This window comes from Phragmites australis, chromosome 5 (genome assembly GCF_958298935.1).
Source record: "Phragmites australis chromosome 5, lpPhrAust1.1, whole genome shotgun sequence".
NCBI classification, from domain to species: Eukaryota; Viridiplantae; Streptophyta; class Magnoliopsida; order Poales; family Poaceae; genus Phragmites; species Phragmites australis.
Genome location: NC_084925.1, coordinates 31,721,373 through 31,744,698, shown reverse-complemented (window position 1 = coordinate 31,744,698; position 23,326 = coordinate 31,721,373). Strand labels below are relative to the sequence as shown.

General features: G+C 45.1%; 1 protein-coding gene across 1 annotated transcript; it reads right to left on the bottom strand.

The window, feature by feature from the left end:
• Nucleotides 1–2,363: 2,363 nt before the first annotated feature.
• LOC133919257 (acetolactate synthase small subunit 1, chloroplastic-like) lies at nt 2,364–7,469 on the bottom strand. The gene is made up of 12 exons (XM_062363605.1): nt 7,121–7,469; nt 6,755–6,968; nt 5,301–5,384; nt 5,101–5,169; nt 4,923–5,006; nt 4,686–4,841; nt 4,145–4,231; nt 3,848–3,952; nt 3,646–3,768; nt 3,412–3,564; nt 3,073–3,138; nt 2,364–2,506 (listed from the first exon to the last, which is right to left on the bottom strand). The coding sequence occupies exons 1-12, from the start codon at nt 7,339–7,341 to the stop codon at nt 2,423–2,425; spliced, it is 1,446 nt and encodes a 481-aa protein (XP_062219589.1). The 5' UTR covers nt 7,342–7,469; the 3' UTR covers nt 2,364–2,422.
• Nucleotides 7,470–23,326: the final 15,857 nt, after the last annotated feature.

Genomic DNA, 23,326 nt, shown 5'->3' with positions numbered 1-23,326 from the left:
CCCTGACAGCATGGAAAAAAAATTCGGCTGAAAATCGCCGATTTCGGTCCTACCAGTCACCTTCGGTATTTGTGTTACTGGCAGAAATTGACCGAAATTATTCAATTTTGGCTTAAATTTGACCGAAATCGTTTTACCGGTGCCCTCCGATTTTTTTTTAAAAATCCGAAATATTTTTCCATGCCTGACAGTCTAGCACCACTACCACCTTCTTGGCCGGCTACTCTGATGCTCTGTAGCTGCGCTGTGGTGTGTACCTGAATACTACAACTACAGCGCGTACAAGGGGTAGGAACTAGAAACGTGGATCCAAGTTTGATCCTCTACCATACCCAGCCGACGACGAATTCAACCGGGCCAATCGGGTTTCGATGAAGCTGGCACCCACTGTTAGCAGAGGAAAGAGGAGCATGGGGCAGGAGGCTGGATCGGATAGCGGGGGGGAGGGGGGTTCTTACCTTGCAGATGGGGCAGACGACCTTGAGGCCGACGGCGCGGGCCTCGAGCTGGGACCCCTTGGCCTTCTGGTTCCGCTCCGCGTTCCGCCGCTGCGCGTCGATCTTCTGCTTCCCGCGCGTCATCCTCTCTTTCGATCGGTCTCCACTCCTCTCCGACGTTCGGAATTCCGATCGGCGCCCCCGCCCTCCAAGGACGAGTCTGGATTCTTCTTCTCGTATCTTCCCCCATGCCCCGTCCCGACCCCCGCCACTCCTCCACTCCCGGCGTGGGCTGGGCTTTCATCCCCCCTTGGCAGGGCCGCTACGTGCAACTAGGCCTCCGTTGCCGATTGGAAGCGAAGCTGTGCTGGCCCGTGGGGTTCGTTCGTTTCACGCTGTGCGCGTGCGGCCGCGGCGACCCAACCCACACCAGGCGCTGAGGCGCGCGTGAGCAGTCCAGCATCTCCGCGACCCCGGCCGGCCGAGCGCGCGAGGCGGCTCCCCAACCAGCTTGTCACCGTCCCTCGTCGGAGATCACAGAACACGGCGGTCGAACAGCAGGGGGCGACCGAGAGAGAAAGCACGGGAGGTAGAGGAAGAACAGAGAAGGGAGGGTGGAATATGTCTTCTATTGTCTTAGCTGTCTCCACTCTTTTTTTTTTAACGAGATGACTTTATTCGATCATTATCAGTACAATTAAAAATCTAAAGATTTTTTTTACATAGCAACACGTACACATGTCTTAGTCCATAACACCCCGCAACTTCCCCGATTATCGCTGTCAAGCTGGATCAAAGTAGCCGGTGTCGATAAGTTCACCACCAACGATGAGGTAGAGTCAGAAGAGGCTAATCAAGTTTTTGAGTCACCATCAACAGCGCAAAACACTATTAGATCATTGAACGAATCGCACGACTCCGTCAGACAGGATAAAATACATCTTTTCTTTTTAAAAAAATAGAGACAACAACACCACCAGAATCCAATATATCAAGCCAGCAAATCAAAGGATAAAAGAACATCTTCGAATCCTCTTCTAAGGAGAAATCACGGAGGGATAAAAGCACCAATTAATCTATAACAAAATTAAAAAAACTATAAACTAACCTAACAACTAGATAAAATAATAAACTAATTAATAACTATACTAAGTACTAACCAAAACGAAAGGGCCGGCCGATCGCTGCTCGCCTCGGAGTCGCCCTCGCCTCGAGAACTCTCTGGAAAGGCTAGGCTGCTGAAGTAGAACTAGTCGCATACGCCTACACGGCCCACCCGGTCGAATGATAACGTGAGTTGGGCTTCCGAACGCGGGCTCCCGTCCTCCGGCCCAGGTGTGCGTCCTCCTGCTGGTCCTCCTTGCCTTCAGGTGCTGCAGACGCTGCCACCGGCGCTCTGGTCGTGACACAGCTCTACTAGCAATCGGCTGCAAGCGGGGAGACAATGAGCGGCGCAGCGGGACAGCCAGCACGCGCCCTGGAGCGCCGCGCAGACGCAAGCGGCACATCAGCACCAGTGCGCAACCATTTCCAGGTTTCTCTCCTACTCCAGGTATTCAGTTCCTTCTCTGTCAAACCACCATGGACACAAGTAGGTGGTGAATCGATGCTATGCCTACTGCCTGCTTACGGTCTCTCTCTCTCTCTCTCTCTCTCTCTCACACACACACACACACACACACACACACACACGCACGCACGCACGCACGCGCACACACACACAAACACAACTCGGCAGAAAGCCTGCAAATCTTATTGCGATTGTCAATTGGGATACATCATACATGGGCAGCATCAACTTCATCTACCGAGAGTATTATTCGACAAGCAAGTCAGCGAATCGACGAGAAGAAATAAACAGGCCTTCCAAAACGAAACACAGCCGAAGAAGAGCTGCCCGCACATCCTGCTCTAAAACAGGCCTTCCAAAACGAAACAACCAAGCAAGCAACTGCTTTATTTGGGCCATCACATATGATGGCAAACTACAGCGGAAGGGAGTAGCCGCGGAGGTACTTCGAATCGACTCCGGATTCGCGGACCAGCGCCACTCGTCCTGTCCTCGCGACCTGTCATGTGTGGAACGCAATAGCGAGCAAAGCATCTGATAAGCTTCCCGGGGTAAAATAGGTTGAGAAAGCATAGAAATACATTGCTGCACAGAGAAAAAGAAAGCTAAAGCATCTTACTAACGAGATAAAACAGGTGAACGCCAATGACTGAAAAGGATTTGGTAGCCACAAAGAAGTATCTTCTTTTTGTAATTGTTCATGAATCAATTAGAAGATAACTAGTAATCTTAACAAAACCTAGAAATGATCAGCCTTGATTAGGCGAATATCAATTGGCTGCAGAAAAACATCACTGTGTATTTGTAAAAAAGGTTGTTTAAGACTATTAACCTATCTGTGCGACTGCTTAGATAGACAATTTCATGCTTAGTCAGATTATGTGTCAAAATTAAGCTTAAAAAAAGATTTGTTTCATAGCGGCATAAGAAAAGGAAAATTAAAGGAACAGAAGTCCTCAAGTAAAAAGCATGTTATTGCCCATGTCATCCTGAAGGACCTGAACCGCTTTTTCACATTTACGAGTTCCCAGAACTAGAGAGGCGAAGCAGCAACAAGCAACATACCTCGCATATGCCATAAGGCTCCAATAACCTTTGCAATGCAACCATCTTGTCAAGATCCCCAGTAAGCTGCATATTATCAATAAGGCCTCCATTATGTAAAAGTTTTGCAATACACCATTAACTTGGATAGCCGTGAGATAAAACAGTATGAAGAATAGCAATAGTGGCATTGAAGATTCAGTTTTTCTAAATGATATAATCTTGTTACTACAAGCAGTAAAAGCACACTGTGATTGAATATTTTAATACTGATTGTAGTATGATCGGTGTTGGTGAAGAAAATGAAGTAATTCCACTACAAACACAAAAACCACTGAGATAATTAAGCAAGAAGCTAACCTGTAGTGTAACTGTGTGATCAGAGACGTCAACAGGTTTTGCTCGGAAGATTTCGGCAATATCTAGTATGTCCCTCCGAGCAGCAGTGTTTACAGAAACCTTAATAAGCATCAGTTCTCTTTCGGCAAAAGGTAAGTGAGTAATGTCATGAACCTGCAGGAGTTGCATGTTTTTTATTAACATAGTACATTTGCCATCACAAAATGATTGCACTAAAAATACCACTCAGCTTACCTCATGTACATCAATAAGCTTGTAAAGCTGCTGAACTAACTTCTCAATGGACTCATCAGTACCAGGAACAACTGTTGTAATACGTGAAATGCCTACCTTCTCAGCTGGGCCAACAGCAAGGCTCTGGCGAGAAGTATGTTCTCATTAATAAATAGTCTGTCACTATATATAACAAGAAACATAGTTTTTTCATAAAGAAAACCTGTATATTGTAGCCCCTGCGAGAAAAGACCCCTGTTACAATGTTGAGGACACCAGGACAATCATTCACAAGGATGGAGAGAGTATGTGAGCGAAGTCCAGTTGACTGTACCAAACAAATTCATTACTAGATTAGCAGCCGCACCATTGCTACAGTATAAATGTGACCATTGCTTAAAGCTGCATAGGCCTTTACTTATGGTTGGCTGCTTGCAAATATTATGAAGATGGAAAATCTAGCACTAAACACCAACCAAATGATGTTTTTTTTCACAAAATTGTAATTCTCTGGACTTACACCATCATCATCAAGAACACCCCAGTGGGCATCAAGTACTTGGTTCATTGATAAGCTCTCATAAGGTTCCACAGGATAAACATCACCCTGAACAGTTCAGAAGTCAAAACAACACATATTATAAGAATCAATGGTGATGCAATGTATAACGTAAGACTGTATCTCATACTTTTAATGAAAGTCTGAAAATACATCAAGACTGAAGGTAATTTGAATTCAAATACATCAAGTTCAGTAAATACCCTCTACATCACTGCAAGTAACTTCTTTAACACATTAGGCGACTATCAGAATATTTATTAGGTAACATTGAAAGTTTAGCCGCATATGGTTGAGGTAAATAGGTATCAATGATATCACAGGTTTTTTTCTTCAAATTCTTCCTTTTCCCACCTCAAATTGCTTCCATGCATTGTTCAAACAACAAAGAGGCATCTTCTTACCATAACTAAGTATTTAAATTAGAAACAAAGCAAGACAGAATAAAGAGAACGTAGGCAATGAAAATTTCTAGTAAGATTCAAAAGTACAGGAAACATACCCCAGCATTGGATGGTTGATCAAAACTGGCATTAACTGTCCTCTTTACAGATGTAAGAGGATTTTTCGGCAGCGCCTCTATAAGGTCTGGGTAAGAAGCAGCAGAAAATCCCCAGAAACGGGCAGTTGCCCCAATCTTTTCACGCCTCAAAGCGATCTAAGAAGGTAGAGCATTAAGAATTAGCACTACAGATAAAATGCATGCATCCGTGTGAGGAAAAAAAGATCCAGAAAGTACTTTTCCCGTTCTACAAATCTCTTTGATCCCAAATTTGCTTAGGTTCCTCTGCACTGCAACAATTTTTCCAGGATCTCCGGCTACCTAAAATTGGTCAAATAACCATAAAAAACATAGTACGGTGCAAGACAAGGAATACCTAAGATTCGTAAACCTGTTAGAGATTGAGAGCTTTTACCTCCATGGTAAGTGTGTTCTCAGAAATATCAACAACTTTTGCTCTGAAAATATCAACTAAAACCATGACCTGTCAGTCATGACAAGAAGTACAACAATAAGACTCACCTTGTATTTGTATACCGTAAAGTACAAAAATGCTAATTCAGTTACTAAATAGAGTTTTTAGATTATGAAGACTAAGTCAGCACCATATCATACCTCAGGACGTTGATCTGGTTCAACGTTTAGCTTTATAAGCATCAGTTCTCTTTCAACCTGAGGTTCTTTAGATAGATCTTCAACCTGTAATTTATTGGATCCAAACAAAACAAAGATTAATAAACATTTAGTGGTATTAGTCTTATGGCAACTAGAATAATATAAGTAGGGAGGTAAACAGTGCAGCCATAATAACACATGACGCAGTATAAAATCAGTTTATAATATTATATTCTTCAGAACAGCTGTGTTGGGCTGAAGAAAGTTTTCTAACTGAGAGTTCAGAAGCCTTTTTAACAAGGCTACATGGAAATAACTGCATTCTATTTTCAGGCAAAACAATAACTCTTTTACCTAAGAAAGCAACCCTAACAAGAGCCAAGAGAATTCAGAAGCACTTCAGTTCTAACTGAAAGGTTACTTATTGGATTATAGAATACAGACTTGTAAACAGAGATGCATCAAAGTCAACTATTTGACAACCATATGATCGAAATCATTGAAGTCAAGTTGTTGCAGAGACTAATCCGAGGCAACTGTGCTTTCCTTACATGTAGTACGTGCTCAAATAGTTACAGTGCACTACACAGAATTCACTACCTTTAATAGTGCGCATTGGAGGTGGTTAATGAGAACCTACAAAGAAGTATCATTCCGATGTTGACATGACTGTCAGACAGTGATTCTCACGGAAAAGAAAATATTCTAGAAAAAGACGCTAAGGTCTTTATCATAGTTGTTATGGCGTCGGGATATCGTCGCCATAACGACGATATGTCGTCGTGGCGGAAATCCGCTTGTCGCCACAGGGACGCCACGGCTCCGCCGTGTATGGCGTCCGCCATATCGCCGTGGCGTCCCTGTGGCGTCCTCGTGGCGTCCCCGTGGCGCTGTATGGCGTCCTGTGGCACATGGCAGCTCACCGCGGCGTCCCCGTGGCGCCTGTATGGCGTCCTGTGGCACATGGCAGCTCACCGCGGCGTCCCCGTGGCGCCTGTATGGCGTCCTGTGCTACATTTACATTTTCTAATATCGCAGATTATAACTGTTAAGCTACATTTACATTGTTATTTGTTAATATCCTAGACTATAATGTGTATATTCGCCACGTGTGTATGGCGTCGCCACGCCACGCGCCATGGCGCTGTAAAGTTGTGAAGGTGGTGGGTCGCCGCGCCTCGCCATACCGCCGTAACAACCATGGTCTTTATGACCAATTAGGAAGGAATATTTGTTTTTAAAGTATCTAGCTGCACGAAGGATGCTCCAGAAAAGTGTAAATGACCTTAACAGGGTAAATATAATAGGAGATTCAGTGAGCTAAAACTAAAAGAACAAAACTTCACTCCGTTGAAGCATTTCACCAGGAGCTCAAAAGGAGGACATCAAATTAATAACAAGATTGCAGGTTTGAATTCGCATGACTCTGATAAAACTTTGGACGGCGAACTCACATTCAGAACGTTGACAAGCTTATTGAGCTGCTCAATGACCTGCCTGAGCACCCTGTCCGTCCCGGAGACGACGATGGTGAAAAGGGCCTTGTCCTTGTTGAGCCCCACGGCGAGCGACTCGATGTTGTACCCTCTCCTGGCGAACACCCCGGCAATCCGGTTGATCATTCCGCTCTCGTCCCCGACGAACACCGAAATCGTGTGGCGCCGCACCCTGCATTCCCCCCAGGAATCCGACAAACCCCATCAGAAAAAAAAAAACATCTGAGAAAGCGGCGCGAACACGAACATCTACCGCTCCACCAATCCCGGCGCGAGAAATTATAAACAAGTAGACGGCATTGCGGCGGGCGGGGAGGCGCTTACTGGTCCCTGGCGGCGGCCGTGGGGGCGACCGTCGACACTGCGGCGGCGGCGGAAGCCGCCTCGCCTCCCGCTCCCGCTCCCGCGGCCGCCGCCGCGACAGCGCGACGGCGCGAAGGGGTGGGCCGGAGCGCCACGCGCGCGGCGGCCGCGCGGCCCGGCCGGAGCGCCGGGTCGGCCGGCGACGGCGACGGCCGGAGATGGTGGGAGGATGCAACGGACATGGGGCTCGAGTGCTCGGCCGCCTTTGCGGGAAGAGCGGCAGGAGTGCGGCGGTGGGCGCGCTTGCTCGGACGGAGCGGTGGGCGACTGGCTGGCTGGATGGGTGGTTTAGCCGTAGGGTTTATTGTGTGTGTGGTGACCGGACGAAATGACGAGCTTACCCCCGGAGCGGCGCAGCCAGGGAGCGGCGGAGGCTATCGCTGCTCGTGTGATCCGCGCGCGGATCGCGATGGGGTCACGCCGTCACGGGTGTGCGGTGGCCTGCCCTGCTGTCGCATCGGGCCGAGTGCGCAGGGGACCGCGTATTTCGGACGGTATCTCGCTGACGTTGAGCCCAGCGGATCCTTGGCCCTCGCGGTTTCGGGAGCGCCAAGCTTTCGCACGCCGTCGTCTCACGCCTCTCGGCCGGCCGCGGCCTGCGCTGATCCGTCCGCCACCCGTACGAAAACGCTACGTGCAGTGCAGGGTTTTAGGCCCTCTTTGTTTCAGATTATAAAAGCTGAATTCTGATCAAAATCTAAAAGCTGAAACAAACGGCTGAATTGTAAAAGCTGGATTCTGATCACAATTCAAAAGCTAAAACAAACAGCTAGTTGAAAAAGCTGGATTGTTACAATCCAACACACAGATTGTAACAATCCAGCAATCTGCCTTCCACCAGATTCTAACAATCCACAATCCAGCTTTTTACAATCCAGATTTTACAATCCAGCTTCTTACAATTCACAATCTATAAGCTGTTTTTCACAATCTACAGCTGAAACAAACAGGACCTTAACCGTTCATTAGGGGCGGATGAGTGCGCCGCCGTGGCAAAATCGTCATCCTCCTTTGCACAAGAAAGGTTCTCTCGAACGGCATTGCGCGTGTTTCGTCGCGTCTGGGACTCCAGCCACTTCGTCGTTTGAGGTGGTGTAGCCTGACGCTATATAAAAGTGTGCGAGTGTGATGTGCGTGTGTTCAACTTTTACTTTTAAAAATAGTTGTTGCGATGAATTTGGAGATGGTGTTAACTTTTATTGCTCTTTATGTGTGCGATGGCTTGTTGCGTGTAAGGAGACATTTAATTTCTATGTTCACGAGGTTTGTTACTTTGTTATACTTGCGTACTCGTGGTTGGCACATCAAAGAATCTTCCAAATACAAGCACCTGCACTATGTGGTTTTGATTGAGTAGACCTAGCGCACGGAAAGGACGTCTAGGTGGCGGGAAATTAATCTTTTTCTGTAAATTATTTGCTCGCCTGGTGCAAATAAATCAAACTAAGCGATTGAAGTTTTTATATTTGGAATTGTCTTGTTGGTAGAGGCTTGGTCTAATAATCAGAACAAGCCCGAAGTAAAGATGAGTGGCAATGGTCAGATGGTGTCACCACTCACCAGTATCCAGCCACACAGCGATGCAGCGGGTGGTTTTGAGCGATGAGATCAATGAAAAGACAGGTGACGGGAGAGATTCACCTTTTTTAAGCTCACGTTTTTTCCGATAGGGTGAAAAATTGCAAGTTTGTATATTTTACATGGGAAAATGGAAGAAGAGATGATTTACAACAAGACTAGATTGGAACGCACATGGAAAGCAAAAGAATTAAGGTTGTGTGTCCATGGCCAATGTCTCTCATAAGGGGCATTAGAGCACAAGAGGACCGCCATTGGTCAATGAAGTTTATCAGTAGACATGGAAGGTGTAGAGGCTCTCTATTTGCACCTTCTAATTTTTGTATGGAGGGCATAGGCACGAAAAATGATGGACCAGTGATATTGTGTTAGTCATCACCACCGACAAAAAATCCCAATGCTTCACAAAATTGTGTGCACTTTATTTAGCCACACTTCCTAAGTCCTAAGCGTATGAAAACTCTTGAGTCCACGTGATGGGTGTGAACGTCCAATTTCTTTGTCGGCGGGATTCATTCCATCTCTGGGTCTTAGAGGGAGGTTAGCGGATAGCAGGGCAGCCTAGTGGAGGAGGCGAAGGGGCGGGATGGGGTGGGCGGCAAATGCGCCAATGCTAAGGCAGGGGAGGCAAGTCGACGGTCCTGGTGAAGCTAGGTTAACGCGGTGGAGACGACAGGCGCGGATCCGGCGACATAGACGCCGCTGGAGACGACTAGAGGCATGCAGGGCGGGGACGAATGCAGCTGGCGTGAGCAACAGAGAGAAGATGGGTGCTAGAGGTAGAAGACGATCTCTGATCCATTTGTTTCGCGGATTCGAAACGTCTCGCGTTTCGAATTTGTATTTGAAACTGTGTATGTAATATTGCGGGCGTGCCAGTATACAGAGTATACAAAAGACAGGAGAATGTAATAATTGAAAACATGTAACTTTATTCATTCATGTCGAAATCATAAAGTACAGTTTCTCATATACATTTTACTCCACAACGCACACGCTATCTGACTATCTTCACGATCTGGCGATTACTTTGTCTTGGTTCCCGGGGCTTCGTGAAGCTCTCCGGTTAATTACGCCCGTCTTCGGGCTACCTCCGATTAAGTGCGCTGGCGGTCGTCATACCGAGGTCATCTCCGAGTCTGCAAGGCTGTAGTCACACGCAACAAAGACCAAGCAAAGTAAGCGTTAGCAATAAAATGCGGTAAAGTACGGGACAACAGTCTGGCATAAGCTTTTTGGACTGTTTATGTGTCCCGGATCATCATCGGCCACATAGGCCTCAGAATTGTGTTTTTATGAAGAGGTGGGCTAGGAGCGCGGCACGACGCGTAGCTTCGACCGAAAGCAGCAGCATGGCCACAACCGGGAGCTCTGACGCCGTGCTTGACTCGCTAGCTCCTCTTTGGGTCTCGGACTTGTCCTCATCGACCGTCCCCGAAGGCAACTGGCAACGAGCCACACAAGCAAAAGCCACAAAGGCGGGGTGATCACTTGTGGGCCTCATAGGCTCCAGCCACAAAGGCGCATATTCTGGTAAGCCACAAAGGCAATAACCACACAGGCAGGGTAACAATGTTAGCCAACAACCGGAAGCCACAAAGGCAATGTAACAGTATTAATCTGACATAGAGAGGCAATGTAACAGTGTTGACGAACATTAGAGCAGCACGACCAACAAAAGGAACAGCCACCACAAATCAATTATCACCAACAGAGATGAAACAAGCATCACTGAATAGCTAAACATCCGCATGAGTACATAACCATCAATAGGGCCATGTTAACTCTAAAGACAGTGAGTCCCAACTACCATGAACAACTCCTTTACCACAGGAACATATTGGAGACTATGGGGCCGCAAAGAGCAGCCCTCACTATTCTTTGATCAACCACAACAGTAGGGGATTAACAACAGCAAGTAACGGGTCATAGCACCGAACACCTTATAAAAGGACTAAACATCTGGCAATAGCATAACTCAGTATCGGGGCAACAAAAAGAAACCCATCCTCTGAATTTTCTGCAACAAATGATCACCGACATGCAGCAGCCATATGAACGCAAGCCTCACGGCACGACGGCCAGACATCAGTGCATAGCATCACCATCATAGAGAAGGGCAGCATCAGGCCGCCACCACTCGGCTAAGAACAGGAGGAGGAAAGGAGAGCCTCAGTTTTAGCATCATCGGCGGTCTCCGAGCACAACGGCACGAAGGCCGGGCTATCACAGAGCATCAACATGAAGCATAGCGGCCGGGCCTCAGTTTTCATCACCGGCCAACAGGCACGCCGCATCAGCGAGCACAAAGGCGGCACGATGGCACGCATAGAGACGATCCTCACGGAGCGACGGCCGGGCACCACAGCACAGCAACCACACGCATGCACATCGCATTGGACTGCCGCTCCCGATTTGCATGCAGGGATCGGACTCGGGCCAATAGCGACGCAGCACACGCATGGCACGATGGCCGGCCGTCACATAGCATCAAAGGGGAAGGAAATCACAGCTGGGCCTCACCTCGGGGCGCAGACATGGTGATGATGGCGATGGATCGGAGACGCGTCCTAGGGGGTGTGGGTGCAGTAGCAGCGGCAGGGGCTTCTATCGATTTCTCCTTGCCGATGGAGAAGCTTGCTAGCGGGGAGGGGAAGGCACAGATGCTCGGCAAACACACCTGGCGGCACGGCTTCGGCGCAGCAAAACTCCCCCTCTAATTTTTCTTTTCCCTTCTCCTCCTCCAACAGATCAAGACCTCCTCTTTATATAGGTGGTAGCTAAGGTAAATTGGTTGGGATTTGAAAGATTTGGTTGCAGCTCTATCCCATTGGATTTGGGTGGAGATTTGATCCTGTATGGACTCTTGGAGATAGAGGAGAGAGATTGCGGCTGGGCTCACGTGGTGCTTCTAGATGATTTTTCCTTTGGATTGGATTTGTGAGGATCTATGGTGGTTTGGCTTGGAGATAGAGAGGAATTCAATCCGGATTTGATTTGGTTTGAGGCCATGGGGAGGAGGTAGTACAGGTGCAGCTCGGCTGATATTATTGCGGCTGGAGGAAGGAGACAAAGCACGTGGCCTGCTCTCTGGTTCTGTGCTGCAGAAAAGGAGAAGAGGAGGGCATGGGCCGGTTCAACAGGAGAAAGAAATGCACATGGGCTGAAAAGAAAATGTGCTTCCCAGGCTTCTTCTTTTCTTCCTTTTTTATACACACATATACATGCATCCTGCACATATATATGATAAAATGTCGTCGTACACCATTAAATCAATATCCGACAACTAGGATCTGTCAATTGAAAAATTGGATGATTTTAGATGTCTGAAACATAGTATCGTCCTTTTGTAAGAGATATAAAATGACCTAATATGACGTGTCACATCATATGTGGATAACAATGCGACCCACAACTATGTGTTTTCTATCAAGTGAATTTAAATCCTATTGTAAGTAACACCACCAATTTTACACTTTGAGGTAAGATTGCAGGGCATCTAGTCACTATCAGGGCGGTAACCGAAAATTCGCGATAACCGCGGTTATCGGTCAAAAATTCAAAAAAATTCGGAGAAAATTCATTTGACAAAATTTGAAATTTGGAAAAAAAAATCGCGATTTTAACCGTTCGGTAACCGGTCGGTTTGGACCGGTTACCGAGCGGTTTTTGCGATTTATCGAGTGGTTTTCTTGAATTTTTTGCATTTTCGGTAACCGCTCGGTTTTCTCGATTTATCGAGCGGTTTTCTCGATTTTCAGTGAAGTTCAACAAAAAAAACCCAAAAATTATCTCAATCTTGTAAAACCAATAACTAATTCATCTGAGTTTCAAATCAAGTGAAACAAATTTTGTTGGTTTCCTTGTGACATTATCTACATGATAAAAGTATTTATACTCATAAAAAAGTTCAAAATTTTCTGTGAGAAATTGTATTTGTTAAACCAAGTTAAATGCATAGTTTACTCTTTGCTAATCCAAAAATCATGAAACTAATTTTGTTAGTCTTCTTACATGATCCTATGTCTTTTAAAAATACATGAACTCATGAATTAGTTATCGTAACATGCATGATTGTGTAAATATGTTGCGACTAGATTAATTCATAACTGACCCATCACACCTCAAAAATTAGTGAAACCACTTTAATTAGCTTATTTATACTATGATTTACGTAGGAAAAATAATAGTAGACATGAAAAAGTTAATTACAGTGCTGTTTCTTAACATATTCACTTTATGCTTGTGAACTTTGTAAAAATCATAGAGAAATTAATAAAACTCTAAATAAAGTGAAATTAATTTTAAAGATTCTCTTAAAATACGTTTTACACAAGAAAAATATGTGTTTGCATGTTACACTTTTTCTTAACATGAGTTAATAACTGAGCCGCACGCTTCAATTTTTTTCATTTTTTTAAACTTCCTCCCTATAGAATATGATGCAAACGACATTATTTTTGAAAAAAAAAATCACATAAGGTCTTAGAATTGTGTCAGTTTTTTAAGATTTTTTTTGAATTTTTTTATTTTTTTTTTTGAATTCAAATTCGGTTACGTTCGGTTTCTGAAACCGGACCGGACCGAGAAGGTCGGTAACCGCGATTTTTGGGTGATTACCGTCGCATTTGTGAACCGTGGTCACTATGCGGCTAGGGAGAAGTTCACTCTTGCATCATCCCTGTTACTTTCATTGTCTTATCCATGCACAATTTTATCCTCCAATGAAACACTAAATTCAAAGGCGGCTCTTTCAACTAAAACTAAACTAAGGCGGCGAAGGGTGATATGGACCATACGGTAGTGATAGCCTTAGAAGCTGTCCATGTGAGGATGCTGCTTGGAGTGTGGGTTGACTCAACCTAACATTTACTAGTGGTTTAAAACTAATTAAGTATCTATATATTAAAAAAATATATAAATATTTGATGTTACCACTCAATTTATTGATATGTGGATACGACATGGGAGCGCTGCCGAATAAATACGTCGGGAGTGATAGTTTGATTTTATTTATTTTCATCAGTAAATGAACCTCATATCCATAGCCGGTAACAAGATGAGAATATTGCAGAACGAGGATGGATGATAAAAGTGAATAAATTATTTAAATTTTAAGAATTTTTATTAGATGAGAGAAGAGTAAGAAAATGTATGACGCGAGAACTAACTTATGTTTTATACAGTAGATATTTTCTTACATATTATGTTTCTCTAATATCGTCTTAAAAAAAACTAGTCCAAGAACAGAAAAACGTTTTGAGGTAGAGCCCAATACGAAAAGGCAGGCCGGATGCTTTTTTCGGCCAGACTTGGACAACCATTTTAGACCCGAAGCAAACCAAGTGTTCTCGTGGCCCGGACCGATTAATGCTTAGGTACCTGTACTTTCACGCCACAACAGGACATTGTTTTAACATTGGGCTAGTAACACTGGTAGTATAAGCACGATGTGACACAACTTCAAGTACTCTCCTCTCAAACGATTTTTTTTTGACTGAAAGTTCTCTCCTCTCTAAAAACAAAAGTATTATATTCTGAAAGCTTTATATACGATGAGTGTATTGTGTCAAAGCCAACCGAACGGTCATGTGGACCAAACCATCGGGAGAGAGGAGCGCTACAAAAGAAGCCAACCACCAGCCGCAGAGGACATCGATGACCAGAAACACGGGTCAGCTCTCTTCTTTCTGTACTGTCTTCCCCAATACTTGAATCTTCCGATCCCACTCCTCTACTTCTTCTCAATCTAAGTGTTTTCCCCAATCTATGCCACTAATTCTCCCCAATTTGCACCCTTACTACATGTACCTAGTGCTTGAGATTGGAGAGTTCCTCTTGTATTGGTGTCGATTTGGCCTCCACCATGCTCGCCCTAACACTCAACATCAATATGGGCACATCAGCAGCTCATCTCAAACCTCCATTGGTGTGCACCGTCTAAGAGGTCTCCACCAACCCAGAGCATGGCGTTGCCACTCCATATACCATCTCCATCCTCACCATGAACATGATCTCCATCGTGCACGTCAAGTGTTTGACAAAATGCACACACTAGGTTATTGATGCCGATGCGCGACATCGTGGGCACCAGCAACTCCTCCGAGATCATTGGGGTGGTCACGAGATCTCCTCCATATCTTAGAGCCTCTGTAGACTTAGGACTTGGAGGTTGTTTGGTTTATATCTATAGCTGGCCAAGCCAAAAAAAAATGGTTGGTGTTTGCTTCAAGCCAAGTTTTAGCCAGCCCTAACAAAATTTGGCATGTCTAGCCACAGTAAACAGAGCATCTTGCTAATCTACGGACGGCCAAAACATCTACCAAAATTTGGCTTGGCTGCTACAACATACCAAAATGACATGGCAGAAGGATATTGGCTACATTAAATGGTTCTTTTTGGATTAGCAGCATTTCAAATTATTGTATTTTTAAACCGTGTATCCGATTTGTAATCCAATTGAACCATTGTATTATTTGCGATTTAATCTACGAAACAAGATCTATGGTGACCATATTTTGAAAGAAAATAAAATAATGACATGAGAATCCTATGTGTCATACCCTCAGATTTGACATTACCCTACCTTTTGGTTTGGTTATGAACCAAACACTAGTTTTAGAGCCCAATTTTGATATTGGCCCAATTTGGCACATCCAAATTTTGGCTTGGCTCATTGGTGTAAGAAACCAAACAACCCCTTGGTCGCCATGTAGCTGCCACCACTCATGCCAACATCACCAAGGTCCATGTCGCTACGACCCCTAAGTGTTCAACGTGGTGCTTCAGCCATGGTGTCACGTCGCCTTGCCTGTTGGTGGAGTTCAGGTGTCCAGACCGCCATATTGGCCACCATGGTTGGGTCCAATCCATGTTTCTTGGGGGTGAGGATGCTTTGGGGCGCTCGAGATCCATTGTGTTCCATCTACAAGCCGCCTATGGACAGCAGTTGCAACCTCATCTTTGACCCTGGCATCACGTTCCCACTCGAAGACACAGTCGACACCTTGTGTTTACAGCAGACTAGCCACGGGCAAGTAGAAGAGGAAAATCAAGGTCTGAACAAGTTATACAAGGCAAGGAATGGAAGTCTTCCTTGGACTATTAACACCTTTGTTCCCATTTGCTAAGTAAGTGACCAGTATTTTTCTCTAGGTGGTAATGTTGGCATAGTGCTTCTCTTTGTTACATCTTATGGCTTGATGCATAGTTGCGGGAGTAGGGGTGAAAATAAGATGGGTATTTTTCGACCGACCAAAGATTTACTAAGCAAATATAAGATGCAACAATGGCTATCCGATGCTATTCATGTCTGACTTTGAATTTGAGGAAATAAAATAAAATAGCATAGATTGGTATCCATTCGAAATATACAAATGTTAGGTGTTATGAGAAAGCTTATTGTGATTTCACTTAAAATTGTGATAATATATAGGTAGATTGACGCATATCCATAGACAGAAAATACCGAATGCTCTTATTTTCATATATCAGTGACTAATCCCTCTATGCTCATTTTGATTATACCCTTACATTATTTAATGTATTGTGTGAGGATGCAAATAAAGTAATTTTTTTATCTATACGACCAACCGAAAGCTTGCGGTAATATCCGCTCTGACTCTGATCTCAAGAAAAAATGTAAGATATGATACATGATGAAAAAATAATTATCTGTTAGTATCCGTGTTCGACTCCAAGAAAAATTATAAATTATGATATATGACAAGCTATATTTATTCATATCCGATCTAATTATACCCTTATCTAGGAGGGCAGTCCATGGTAGTGCATGTATTCATATCTCAGCCGAGTGCATGTTTGAAGCAAGGCTTGTCAGTCAAGGGTATTCATAGAGGCATATTTCTATAGACCTGTCACTGGATTGTTCTTCCTTTCTCGTGTTTTCGTTAGGCTACAGTAAGGTAAATGTCGTGCAGGTTGAATTGAAATCATGGCCTAATTGGCACAAGCATAAGTGGGACGGAGGCAAGGTAATGATGTGCACCTCCTACTCAAGTGACTTTAGATGGATCAATTCTTGAACACCCGACGCTATTCTTTATCAGATTGCTTGAGTTGAAGCCATGGACGCCACACCTACGCAGCAAAAGTGTGATGAGACATCGACAAACCTGGCCGTGACACCTTGGTACCAAAGGAAACTACACTTATTTAGCACAATGCTCTTGGCTGCTGCTATTGGGACCAGTACAGGGTGCTACATCATGAGACTCGATTAGAAGGGAAGGTTGTTGTCGAGGATTTTAATTCCCAGCTGTAGCTTTCACAAGAACAAGATGGGCTATACAACAGGGACAAGCAGTAAGCAGGGTTTGCCATTTTGAAGCTGCCGGTGGTAGGTTTTTGGTGTTGTGAGGACTGCTGTAACAAGTACCAAATTCAGAGAATTTCAGAGGAGCACATGTTTGCAAATGTCAACGATAAGAAGATATGAGAATCTTTGTGGTTTATCAAGCTTGTTCAGTACAAGGATTGCTTGCCTAACCATGCAAAGCTAATGCAGATGTTTGCTCAGAACATGGAAGTAATGGACATTGGGCTCTACTGCTCTCTCTCTCTATAGACACGCGCGTGCGTGCGCATATGTGGTGTGATCATTTTGGGAGTGTTTGTGGAAACAAAAAATAGACTTGGAACAAAAGTGTACACGGAACATGTATTTCATTAATTCTTTTTTTAATATACAGAGTACATGAGTCCGCGACAGTTTGCTTATTTTATCTTCTGCGTCGATGCTTATGGAGATTATCTGACTGGAGAGATTGCGTAGTTTGCCGATTCCCGGGGCCTAGTTAGGCGCGTCCGGTTAATTACATCTGCAAGGCAAGCCTGCAGAACACCTCCGATTAAGCTGCGCTGGGTCGTCGTCTTTGAATTTGTATTGCTCGCCATATGCATAGAGGTTGATGCAGATTCAATAATCAGTGTTTGCATATGTGGTACGGGTGGCTTTTGTTTCGCCAAAACCCGGTCACGGTATATGTCGGTGTATTCGGAACCAGGGGTCCCTAAGTCCCGAAACCAGGCCGGCCATCCGCCACATGTCACCACCCTGCAAGATAAGAAGAAGCTAAGTCCCGGGAGAAGGTGCTCGGGGCCGCCGCCTCTGGTCCCCGAGCACCCCAGTTCCCCGATGATCCGCAGAGCCCAAATATCGGGAAGGAAGTGCTCGGGAGAGAGTGCTCGGGGCTGCACGTGGCAGCTCCCGAGGACTCGGTTCCCCGAAGGTCTCACCCAAGTGCTCGGAAGAGAGTGCTCGGGGCTGCACGTGGCAGCCCCCGAGGACTCCGTTCCCCGAAGGTCTCGCCCAAGTGCTCGGGAGAGAGTGCTCGGGGCTGCACGTGGCAGCCCCCGAGGACTCGGTTCCCCGAAGGTTCGCGCAAGATCGTCCGACGACTCGAAGGGTCCCATCGTCGGGGTGTCAGCCAGTCAAGGGCCCAATGCCGCATTTAATAGGCACGCGCGGCCTGACATCCTGACATCTTGACATTCTCAGCTGCCCACGCCCCAGTGTCAGACCCTACCATGCACTAGCAGGGGGGCGTGGGTCCATTAAATGCACGGGTCCCGTCCCGTTTCATCCGAGTGCCTCGGGATAACGTTGCCAGAATCGAAGCGCTCCGCCTGCCACCCTGCCCTGGCAGAAGAACAAGACAGGGTGGGCGCACCGGGCACCTCTGAGGCTGCCCGGTGGGCCCCCTTAATGGCGCCCGAGGGCATCCACAGTGGCGGGTGGTCGGATGCGCGCCGCATTTTTCCACCGCCCCTGTCACTTCGCCAAAACGGAATGATGACGCTTTTCTCCGTGGCACCTTGGCACTCGCATCCCCTCTTTCCCATTCAGGATATGTCGAGGTCGGCGCGCCTATAAAAGGAAAGGATGGAGAACACGTAAATAGGGGTGTGTGAAGAAGAGACCATAAGAAGAAAAAGAAAGAGGACGCAGACGCTCGAACCAGCTCAAGCCAAGCTAGAACACGAGAGCCTCAAGCTCTCAGTAAGTAGCTCTCTCTTGTAACCAGATACATCCTTGAAGAATTCCCTTCAAGGACAGATATAACACTCACACAGGAGTAGGGTGTTACGCCCCCGTGCGGCCCGAACCTGTCTAAACCCCGGTGCACCCATCTTTCTCGCACTAGGACGATCATCTCCCACCAGCCACTGCATTTATTTCTGTTTCCCGCTTATTTCCCAAAACAAGCTCGTTCAGAATCATCCCCCCGGCCGAATCTCTAAAAGGGGGTCTCTCGGGATCCCTGCGATAGGAGTTCACCCTCCGACAGTATACAACCGTTACGTTTGCTATATGGAGCGGGTGTCGCGATGAAGGGGATGACTTTCACCTCGTCGGTTCCCAGTCATGTATGTCTGCATTCATCGGACATGGATGTATGGTTGCTTTTGCCTCGTCGGTGCCCAGCAATTGTGTATCCGTTCCCGTCCGTTTTGAACGTGTTGATAGTACAGTGACCTTGCCTCGTTGGCACTTGGCCATAATTCCGTCTAGCCTCGTCGGTCATAGACGTTTGAACAATGAGGGTGGCTGCAGCCTCGTCGGCGTTTAGCCATAGCATTGTCCGGCCTCGTCGGTCGCGGACGCATGGTGTTTTAGGCCTACTTGGTCACCTCGACACCCGACCATGATGTCGATGTATATATTTTGAATCTGCATGTCTCAGCCTTACGGCTAGCGCTCTTGCATAGATGATGCTTGCTTTATAGGAATTATCTCTCCTGCGCGTATGCACGAGGCCAAACTGTATCTTTGCACCGGCAAAATACCGGATTGTATCACATGAATGGCAGTGGGATCTCATCCTCGCAGTAATTACATGGCTCAGGTGGTCCGTAGACCCCATCACCGCGCATGCAAATACCATTATTTTTTTTATCTCGATGATTGCTACTCACCATAAATCATGGTTTTCACGGACGGCTTCATCGTTGTCGACGGTGGCTTGACGAAGATGAGGTTGACGCAGACGAAGATGAGGTTGACGCCGGCGACGGTATTCCTTCTGGATAGCGATGACTTCCGGCCGATGAACTCGTGTGGGATCTTTCTATCACTATGGATGTGCTTTCTCTCAGATGGATGGATGTGCGTGCTGTGTATGGGGTGAGGGAGAGGATGTGCGCGTGCGCGTATAGATGGGAAGGGCAGCAGGGCCTCCGGCGGTTGGGCGTCGGCGTTTGCGTCTGCGTGTGGATGAGAAAGGCAACAGGGCCTCCGACGGCTGGGATGATTGCCCTCTCCTTCTGGAGTGTTCAGTCCTTTATATAGGCCAAGCAGCTCTACGTCGGTTCAGATAGACACATACGTGAAGATTCGTTTAAACCGATCCGAGTTTACCTCCAACAACGTGATCCTTATCTCTAGTAACCAAGCTATTAACAATATGCATTTGATTAAGTGCTTGAATACGTATGCATGGTCCTGTTCGGCCACATGCATGTACAACTTGAAGTCCCTGGTGTATACGTGCAGCATATCTATACGTGAGCTGGCCGCGTATTCGTTTTAGTCGACGTACACGATCGAGACGACGCGGAGGCTGGCCGCGTATTCGTTTTCTTCGTAGACGGGAGTTGGTCGCGTATTCATTTTAGTCGACGTACACGATCGAGACGATGCAAAGGCTAGCCGCGTATTAGTTTTCTTCGTAGACGGGAGTTGGCCGCGTATTTGTGAGCTCATATACATGCAGTACTCCAACTAGTTCATCTTAGCAAGTACTGCATGTCACATGTATCAAACTATTTTCTATTTTTCTTCCTTGCTTCCCGAGTAGCACGAATGTGCTTACATCAGTAAAAATATTTATCAAACAGGGAGCAAGGTGAAGGTGGTCAAAGGCATCACACTAACCCACAAGGTACCTTAGAATCCTGGTGGTACTGTTGCATCGGCTTAGGGTCAAGCCATATTTCAAAAGGGAGGAATGCCACAGACTTCGCTTTGTAACCAAGCTGCCATGTGGGCTAACCGAATGATCATGTGGGTCAAGCCATGAGAGGGGTGCTACAAAAGAAGCCAACCTGGAGGTAAAAAATATGAAGCCTCACCTTAACACACGAACACTTTGTGTGCAATCCGTAGCGGAACGTGCATGACATGTAACAGCGGAGGTAACTATTTTACTTTCACGGCAATGAGCGATCGATTTTACGAGCAGTCGACAAAGGATAACTAACCCGACGAGTAGCACCTGGGAAGCCTAGTCTGCCACTACGACGACAGATCAGGGTTAAAAAACCGACAGCAACCGCTCAAAAATCACGATAACCGACCTTCTCGGTTCGGTTCGGTTTCAAAAACCGAACGGTAACCGAATTTGAATTCAAAAAATTCGAAAAAATCAAAACAAAAAAACAAAAAAAATCTTAAAAAAAACTAGACACAATTCTAAGACCTTCTGTGAAAAAAATTTCAAAAATAATGTCGTTTGCATCATATTCTATAGGGAGGAAGTTTGAAAAAAATGAAAAAAATTGAAGCATGTGGCTCAGTTATTAACTCATGTTAAGAAAAAGTTTAACATACAAACACATATATTTTTTTATATAAAATGTATTTTAAGAGGATCTTTAAAATTGATTTCACTTTATTTAGAGTTTTATTAATTTCTCTATGATTTTTACAAAGTTCACAAGCATAAAGTGAATATGTTAATAAACAACACTGTAATTAACTTTTTCATGTCTACTATTATTTTTCCTACGTAAATCATAGTATAAATAAGCTAATTAAAGTGGTTCCACTAATTTTTGAGGTGTGATGGGTCAGTTATGAATTAATCTAGTTGCAACATATTTACACAATCATGCATGCTACAATAACTAATTCATGAGTTCATGTATTTTTAAAAGACATAGGATCATATAAGAAAACTAACAAAATTAGTTTCATGATTTTTGGATTAGCAAAGAGTAAACTATGCATTTAACTTGGTTTAACAAATACAATTTCTCACAGAAAATTTTGAACTTTTTTATGAGTATAAATACTTTTATCATGTAGATCATGTTACAAGGAAACCAAAAAAAATTTGTTTCACTTGATTTGAAGCTCAGATGAATTAGTTATTAATTTTACAAGATTAAGATAATTTTTGAGTTTTTTTTAACTTCACTGAAAATCGAGAAAACCGCTCGATAAATCGAGAAAGCCGAGCGGTTACCGAGAAAACCGAGTGGTTACTTACAATGCGGAAAATTCGAGAAAACCGCTCGATAAATCGCAAAAATCGCTCGGTAACCGGTCCAAATTGACCGGTTACCGAACGGCTAAAATCGCGATTTTTTTTCCAAATTTCAAATTTTGCCAAATGAATTTTGTCTGATTTTTTTTTTAATTTTCGACCGGTAACCGCGAATTTTCGGTTACCGCTGGAGCCGAGCTCCGGTCGGTAAGGTTAACCTTGCGACAGATCTTCGTCAGCAAATCGCACCCGGGAGGGACTTCGTTAGGACACAGTCAGCCGGCGACTTGTCCTTGTTCGTCGAGATTAAGAATGAGTAGTAGGAGGAGGAGGAAGAATGAGAGACGAGACTACATGAGCTAGGTAAAAGAGATAAAAACGAAAGATAGATTGTGTTTGATAGATTGGTTGATGATTCAGTCGGTCATAATCCTTTTATATTTAAAGGTGGCATGTCTTATCCGTATAAAATTAAGACTTCTAATACAAACCGAATAAAACTTATATGATTCAACTATATCTTTCATATTCAACCACACAAATTTCATATATCTATCCGAGTATTTTTTATTGAAGTTCGGCCTTCTTCGATTCGACTACTTTCTCGATTCGAACGTCTGTTCGTGTCGCCTGGTTGTTGGTCAGAGTAATGTCCGCTGGTCGAAGTCACTGTTCATTGATTGAAGTTACTATTCATAGTCAGATGTATAACCATTGCAATTACCAATATAAATACCAAATCTTATCATCAACACAATCATCAGCCGCAAAGGACATCGATGAACAGAAACGCAGAACGACTCCCTTCTTCCCGTGTTGTCTTCCCCCATACTCTGAATCTTCCGTTCCCATCCCCTGCTTCTTCCTCCCCATCTTAGTGTTTTCCCCGATTTATGCCGCTAATTCTCCCCAACTTGTACCCCTACTACATATATCCAGTGCTTGAGATTGGAGAGTTCCTCTTGTATTGGTGCTGATTTGTTGATAATCAATTGGGAACGTAACATATTGTCGATTGGAGAAAGCCTCTTGTAAAGTCACCGTCGAGCGCTGCAGATTTGGATGGAGATAGAGTTTGTTCAGATTTCTGAACCGGTAAAAGAAAAACACTGCGACGTCGTCTCAGTAGCTATCGTGGAGGACTCGCTGAGGAACTAGACGACTTTGCTTCAACTTTCATCTTCCAAGGCCCACCGTTTTGGTACCTATGAGTGCATGCCACTTTCAGAGGAGCCACGAACGGGGCTCCTGCACAAACGGACACACGATAATCCACCAAGCATCATTGCAAACCACTTGCATGTATTAATAACATCCATATCCGTGCCACTTACGTTATGGAAAAAAATATATATATCGC